Source organism: Teleopsis dalmanni, chromosome X (assembly GCF_002237135.1).
Source record: "Teleopsis dalmanni isolate 2A chromosome X, ASM223713v2, whole genome shotgun sequence".
Classification (NCBI taxonomy): domain Eukaryota; kingdom Metazoa; phylum Arthropoda; class Insecta; order Diptera; family Diopsidae; genus Teleopsis; species Teleopsis dalmanni.
In genome coordinates this window covers 78,457,178-78,465,265 of record NC_051848.1, presented here as the reverse complement: position 1 = coordinate 78,465,265, position 8,088 = coordinate 78,457,178, and the positions used below count along the sequence as shown (strand labels likewise).

The 8,088-nt window shown below is 35.0% G+C and overlaps 1 protein-coding gene across 1 annotated transcript; it reads left to right on the top strand.

Moving 5' to 3' along the window:
• The first annotated feature begins 467 nt into the window (after positions 1 to 467).
• LOC119688581 (uncharacterized protein K02A2.6-like) lies at positions 468 to 2,641 on the top strand. Its single transcript, XM_038103254.1, has 3 exons — positions 468 to 689; positions 733 to 1,982; positions 2,458 to 2,641. The coding sequence occupies exons 1-3, from the start codon at positions 468 to 470 to the stop codon at positions 2,639 to 2,641; spliced, it is 1,656 nt and encodes a 551-aa protein (XP_037959182.1).
• The last annotated feature ends 5,447 nt before the right edge of the window (positions 2,642 to 8,088 follow it).

The following is an 8,088-nucleotide window of genomic DNA, read 5'->3' as shown; positions in this document are numbered from 1 at the left end:
CAGTTCCGTTTGGCGTACGACAAAAAGTAGAGGAGGAAATCCAGAGATTATGTGCTGAAGGGGTTATGGTGCTAACAACCAGAAGTAAATGGGCGAGTCCCATAGTTGTAGTAAATAAAGGTGATGGTAGCATAAGATTATGTGTGAACTGCAGAAGAACAATTAATCGATTTGTAGAAAATGAGCATCACGTTATTCCGCGAATTGACGACATTTTGGCAAATTTCTCTGGGTGGAAATACTTTTGTAAAATAGACTTGACGGGAGCATATTTGCAAGTCAAGGTGTCCGAAAGATCACAAGAATTTTTAACTGTGAATACACATGTTGGATTATATAGGTACACTAGAATGGTGTATGGGTTAAAAACGGCACCACAAATTTTTTCAAAAATTATAAGTGAAATTTTAAAGGGATTGAATAAAGTGCATTCATATTTCGATGATCTTCTAATTGGGGGAGCAAACATGAAAGAATGTGAAGAAAATTTAAAAGCAACTTTAGACAGACTATTAGAGGCAAACGTAAAAATTAATTATGAAAAATGCCAATTTTTTAAAAAGGAATTAACGTATTTAGGTTACGTAATTAATCAAAATGGAATATTGCCATCAAGAGAAAAAGTCAAAGCAGTTTTAGATGCCCCGGCGCCTACAAATAAATCAGAACTAAAATCGTATTTGGGTATGGTTAATTATTATAATCATTCAATACCTAATTTATCGGCAGAAGTGGATATGGAATGAAAAACATCAAAATATATTCGAAAAATCAAAACAACTTATTGCGAATATTGGCGTTTTAACACATTATGATCCACAAAAACCAATAATTATTTCGTGCGATGCAAGTCCTTATGGCTTGGGAGGCGTTCTGTCACATATTATTGACGGTGAAGAACGTCCAGTTCAATTCGTATCTAGTACGTTGTCTCCGGCTGAAAAGAATTACTCTCAACTTCATCGCGAGGCTTTAGCGATAGTTTTTGCAGTGAAGAAATTTCACAATTATATTTTTGGGTTACCGTTTACCATTGAAAGTGACCATCAGCCATTGCGGGAAATTTTTTCAATAAAAAAAGATCTGCCATCGGTAGCAGCGAACCGGTTACAGCGATATGCTGTTTTTTTATCAATGTATGATTACTCAATTAAGTACAAGAAGGGATCGCAAATGGGACATGCGGACGCGCTGTCTCGTTTACCTTTGCAAGAAGATACAAATGAAGATGACGATAGTATTAATATTTTTAACCTTATAGGCGACCTTCCAATTAAGATTGACGACATCAAAAATGAAATGTCGAAAGATGTGGCACTATTAAAAACGTACAAATATGTTAAGAATGGGTGGCCAGAAAAAATTGATAATAATTTAAAAAAATACTTTAAAATTCGAATATCGTTAGCAACTGAAGATAAGTGTGTTTTTTATGGTGAAAGGATTGTAATTCCAGAGTCATTGAGACCGAAAACATTAGAACTGTTACATAGTGGTCATATCGGAATCGTCCGCATGAAAGCTGTTGCTAGGACATATGTTTGGTGGCCGGGCATAGATGCTGCAATTGAAGAGTTCGTCGGGTCATGTCAAGCATGTTGTATGAATCAAAAACCGTCGAAACAAATTTTTACCAACTGGGAAGTAACAAGTGCTCCGTTTGAGCGTATTCACGCTGATTTTTGTAAATTTCAAAATTTGAATATTTTAGTAATTGTTGACACTTATTCGAAATGGCTTGAAGCTAAAATTTTGCGCAAAACTGACGCTATTACAGTCATAGAAGCGTTAAGATCTACTTTTGCTATTTTCGGGCTTCCGAAGACAATTGTGATGGACAATGGTCCACCATTTAGTTCAAAGGAGTTTATAGAATTTTGCATTAATAATAATATAGAATGTTTAAAATCGCCATCATATCATCCGCAATCGAATGGCACTGCGGAAAGAGGAGTACAAACTGTAAAAAGCGCATTAAGAAAGTATTTGTTGGATCCTAAAATTAAATGTAAGTCTTGGGATTTTAAAATAAATAATTTTCTTTTGAGCTATCGTACTACTCCAACAACGACAACAAGGATGTCACCAGCAGATATAATTTTTAAATTTAAACCAAAAACTCGGTTAGATAATATAAATCCAAAAATCAAGAAAAATTTTAGGGAAAAATAAAATACAAATAAATTGGAAATTGGTAAGTTTCAAAATGGAGGAAAAGATAAAGCATTGAGTAAGTTTGAAAATGGAAAGCTGAATTATAGTAAACTCATAAACTTCAAACCCAATGAAACGGTATTGTACAAAAATATTGCAAATAATTATATTAAATGGGTTCATGCAAAGGTGGTTAAAAAACTAAGTCGAATTAGATATTTAATATCCATAAATGGTGTATTCAGGGTTGCGCATATCAACCAAATAAAAAAATAATGGAAAAACTGTAACTTTTAATCCTAGGGTCCATACGTATGTAAATGAAGACCTAACTTATAAAGAAGTTTCAAATACTGAGGTTGTTGATACAGCAAAACCGTTCGCTAACGACTATGACATACAGCAAGGTGTGGATACTGTGAATGAACGACTGGGGTTGAGACGTTCTGAGCGACGTAATAAAGGAAGACGAGCAAACTACAACTGAAGGAAATTAATTAATTAATAGTTTAAAATTTGAATTTAATTATTTGAATATAAAAAAGAAGTTTTTGAAATTAGATAATTATTTGAATATGGAAAAGAAATTATTAAAATTATTTTAAAAAATAATTAAAATTAAAACTAAATTATAATTCTAATTATTTGAATATAGAAAAGAAATGATTAAAATTATTTTGAAAATTAATTAAAATTAAAACTAAATTTTAAATTAAATTCATTAAATTAAAAGTAATTTAAACTACATAGGCTATAATGGAAGACTTATAGATTGTTGTAAATAAAAGTGTTTAGGAGATAATATGTATGTAAGTAATCTCTCCCACTCAATCTCTTTCTCTTAGTGTAGAATTAAGATAGACATAAGAACACTATTCTGTATAATGTATAATATATAATAAATTAAGTCTGTTTCAAACCGTAGACAACAACGGTCTTTTATGTTGCTCAAATACATATTACCCATAACTATAAGGGTTTACAAAAAAGATGAGGAGCAATTCGCCAGCTCACGCATTTACATCAGAGGAGAGCATAGGCATGCGCTATCTTTTCGATGAAGACGAACTGAGTAATCACTCTGAGGAGGATAGTGCTCTTGACGTCACTGTGGTGGAGAGAAATGGATCCACACATGCTGAAGAAGCGGGTAGAGCAAATTAACCTGCATCATAGCAAGGCTACATCCGCCAGTCTACTACAACGCTCAGCAACAACGAGGCTGATATGGTCCTGATACAAGAACCATGGATTTATAAGGATCTTGTATGCGGAATCAGGGCTAAAAACCACAACCAATTTTATGCGGTAAATAAGGGTAAGCCCAGGTCCCGCATATTGGTTACTAATAAATTTAATGCTCTCTTACTTTCGCAATATAGTGATGGTGACCAAACCGCAATAAGTATCGGGGGCTCCTGGGGCCAAACATGGGCAGTATCTGCATATCTGGCATATATGACCACGCCACACTACCATCGAATATTCTGATATAGCTAACAAGCAACGCCAGGAGACTCGGAGTAGAGCTTCTAATAGGTTGCGATGCCAACGCTCATCTTGAGGTTTGGGGTAGCTCAAACACTAATGAAAGAGGTGAGTTACTTTTTGATTTTATATTTAGTAACAATCTTTTCATCTGCAATAATGGCAATATGCCAACTTTTATTACTAACAACAGCCAGGAAGTGTTAGATGTCACTCTTGCTACTACTAGGCTTCACGAATCGGTCAAGAACTGGAAAGTGTCCACTCAACACTCGTTCTCAGACCACATGATTCTAGAATTCACCTTAACCTTGGATGAATCGAACATCTACAATCAAATAACGTTTAGAAATGTTAAAAATACAAACCGGATGAATTATAATGCAGCTCTAAGTGAGCTGCTTTTAACCACTTCCTCCGATCCCCCGAGGAACACTTTTGATCTAGACAATCAAGTCCAAGATCTCACCTCAGTGCTCAATGAAGCTTTCAGTTATGCTTGTCCCCTCACACAACCTAGTAGAAAATGTAACCCACCTTGGTGGAATAAACATCTAGGTCTTTTACGAAAGGAGTGTAGGAGACTCTTCAACAGAGCAAAATTATATAATAATGAGAGTGATTGGCTGAATTACAAAACCTCTCTGCAAGAATATAAGAAAAATTTACGTAGGTCCAAGAGTGATAGTTGGCAGTCGTACTGTCAAGAAATAAACAGCAATTCTGAAACCTTTATACTGCGTGAAATCTTATCCAAAAATCCATCTGTTCCTGAGTTACTCAAAAAATCTAACGGGACATGGTGCAACAATAGTAGTAAATCATTACAATTACTACTAGATACTCACTTTCCGGGATCTTCTACTTCGATAACTGCATCCACAGAGTGCCTTGATCTCTCACCGGTTAACTCTATTAAAGTATACCTGCAGATCGTTAAATGGGCTTTTTTTAGTTTTAGACCGTATAAATCACCAGGACCAGATGGTATTCATCCAATTGAGCTTCCGAATTCTTGGAAGTTGATACACAACCGGCTTTTGGCAATTTGTAGACATTGTTTCTTATGTAACTATATCCTAATTAAATGAAGGAAAGTTAGAGTTGTTTTTATACCCAAAGCAGGAAAAACCTCGCACCATAACCCCAATGAACTCCATCCAATAAGCCTTTCTTCTTTCATGTTGAAGGTCCTTGAAAAAATCATAGACGTAGAAGTAAGGCGTGCTGTAAGCCCCAATCAGTGGTCCCCTCACAGCATACCTACACTAAAGGAAAATCTATGGAGACAGCTCTCCACTCCCTCACTTATAGAATAGAAAAATCCATTAAACTCAAAGAATTTTGTATGGTTGCTTTTGTAGATATTGAAGGGGCCTTCAACAATATACTCCCGAGTGCAGTAGTCTGGGTGTTGATGATGCGCTCATTGGGTATATAAATCAGTTGCTAACTGACAGACTAATTGAAGCAACGATGGGCTCCTCAACAGCACGCAGAAGGGTGAATAGAGGTACCCCCCAAGGAGGAGCACTCTCCCCTCTCCTCTGGAACATAGCGGTGAATGAACTGCTAATAAAACTGAAGGCAGAGGGCTGCGAAACTATTGCATATGCGGATGATATTGCGATAACAGTCACCGAAAAATATACTACCGTTCTTAGGGATATTCCACAAAATGGTCTTAACAATCCTAAACAAATGGACACAAAAATGTGGCCTTGGGGTGAATCCCAATAAAACTGAAATCGTAGTTTTCACAAGAAAACATACGGTCCCAAATCTTTCTCCATCCTCTCTACGAGGTTCTGTGATACATGTGAAGGAGGAAGCCAAATGTTTAGGTATAGTTTTCGAGAGGAAACTCACTCGGAAGAAAAACACTCTAGAGCGCGCAAGAAAAGCCAATATTGCACTTCTTCTATGTCAGGAGGCTATTGGTAAGAAGTGGGGTCTTCAACCTCGCATCACCCAATGGCTATATATAGCTGTTATTAGGCCCATATTGCTGTATGGTATTACGGTATGGTGGACAGCTCTTGATAAATCTTCGTACTGTTCGGTACTTAACAGGATTCAGCGTAGAGCTGAACTCTGTATTAGCGGAGCGCTATGCACCACACCATCTATTGCACTAGACTTGATGCTTCAGTTACTGCCAATGGATATTATTAGTAAACAAATGGCAGCTTCATCTGCTTTAAGACTAAAAGCTACCTCACAATGGAGAGCCAGTGACTATGGTCATGTCTCTATTCTAAATATCTTAAATTTTACTCCTAAAAACGTTGATCACATCACACCCACTCTCAACTTTGACAGAAAATTTAATGTCGTGTTTCCATCTAGAGAGGTATGGACGTCAGGTGGCCCCTTCTTAGATGAGGGCGTAACCATCTTCACTGACGAATCCAAAACAAGTAGTGGTGTAAGTAGTGGAGTTTTCTCAGAGGAATTGAATAAATCTTCCTACTTCAGGCTTCCAGATCATTGTAGTGTCTTTCAGGCGGAAGTGGTCGCCATCAGGGAAGCTATAGCTTGTTTGAATGTAGATGATATATTTGACAGGAATATATACATACTATCAGACAGTCAAGCTGCGTTAAAGTCCTTGAGTTCAGTCCAATTTATATCTAGGACGGTTCTTGACTGCTACACATCTCTAAACATCTTCCTTTCAATCAATTCTGTCGTAGCTGTGAGGAGGACGATGAGAGTAAAACTCATCTTTTGTGTTTTTGCCCAGCTCATGCACGTCGGCGACTTAGTACTTTAGGAGCTCCCTTCCTTGAGGACCTGACCAGTTACAGGATCTGACTTTAAATAGCATTTTATGGTTTGCAAAAGGTTCTAGGTGGTTTTAAACCCTGAGGTTTTCATTATTTATATACTGCATCACAATGGGCCAATAGGCCTAAGTGGATCCACTGCGGATCACCGGTATAACCCAACCTAATCCAAAAATATCTATATATTTTTTACATAGGGTATTTAGTTTGTCTTTAACAAAGTGTGGAAAATTTTTTGATAATTTTTCCAATTTTTCTTCTTTTTAGATGCTATGCATTCGTAATCGTATAAACTTTGTGTTTTGATTTGATGATTCTCAATAACAACATTTTTATTTATAATATTTATTATTCTAACAAATGGAATTAATGTATTGATAATGATATTGGCAATAAATATTTCTTTGGTTAATTCTTGATTTGGGACTAATATGTCTTCTGACGTAGGTTCTATTTTGACACTCCGTATCAATTGAGACCTGGCTGGCAATGATAAAGCATTGTATATTTTCCTGGCTTCTGCTTTGTGTGCAGTTGTGAGCCTATCAAAGTGTACGTTTAAAAGTACTCGAATGTTTTCCAAACTTTGTATTAACAACGTACAGTGTTTGTGTAGTGTTGCAGCACTAATAGGTCTATCTATTGCAATACATTTATTGACTTATTAAACGTTTCTTTTAGGAAGCGTATTTTATTCAATATTGTTTGCCATTCCATCAAACAATATTTTTTTTATTGTAAATTAAATTTACGGAAATCTTAACACTGTGAGTGCATAAGTTATATTAAACTCTTTAAATTTTACAGATAAATCTATAACATAGCTATTATAAGCTAAAATTCACATGCATATTAAATTTTCTTATAGGACGCCAGATTGAAAACTCAAAAATTACAGTAAAAGTATCCCATATGTTTTACATATTAATCCAGTGATAAGTTTTTAATCAAAACTAATTTAGTGCAGCAAAAAAAAATACTAAACTAGAATTAATCATTTTGAATATTATCTGTTGAAACTGCACGTTTCATATACTTCCTTTTAACGGAATCTCTGTACTTCCCTATAAATTTGAAAACAACTTTTCCTATCAGTATAACAACAATAATTAGTGAAAGTAGATTTACGGCTTTTAGATCGATTAGATCTGATTTTACTATCACTTCATTAATTACATTGGCCTGAGGCCTATCAAAATTGGCTTTTAGCCAGACATTTCCAAATAATAGTAAAGAATGAATACAAAATATGTATAATACAGCCATAGTCAAAAGTATTTACACAACGAATGTTTTTGTACATATTGCATAAAAACATGTTTTTATTGTTGTTGTTGAACGTAAGTTGCAAAAAAATTTTTTTTGTCACTTAGTTTCATCTATACAGAACCAAATAAAAAAAGAATTGGAAAGATAACTGTTCATTTAACAAAAATATAAGCAAATGCACTGATGCCTATTAGTTGTCAAAAGTATTTACACAAAACATTAATTAGCATTTATTCTAGCATTTTATTTCCTTTAAGTAAGTGTAGTTGTTACCTTTTGTCACAAACTTCACAAATTTAGAGAAGTTATTTACAAAATTTCAGAAGTTATTTAGGAAACGATAAAAACCAAGGAATTATCAGTTGAAATTCGATCTGAGGTTGGAGTG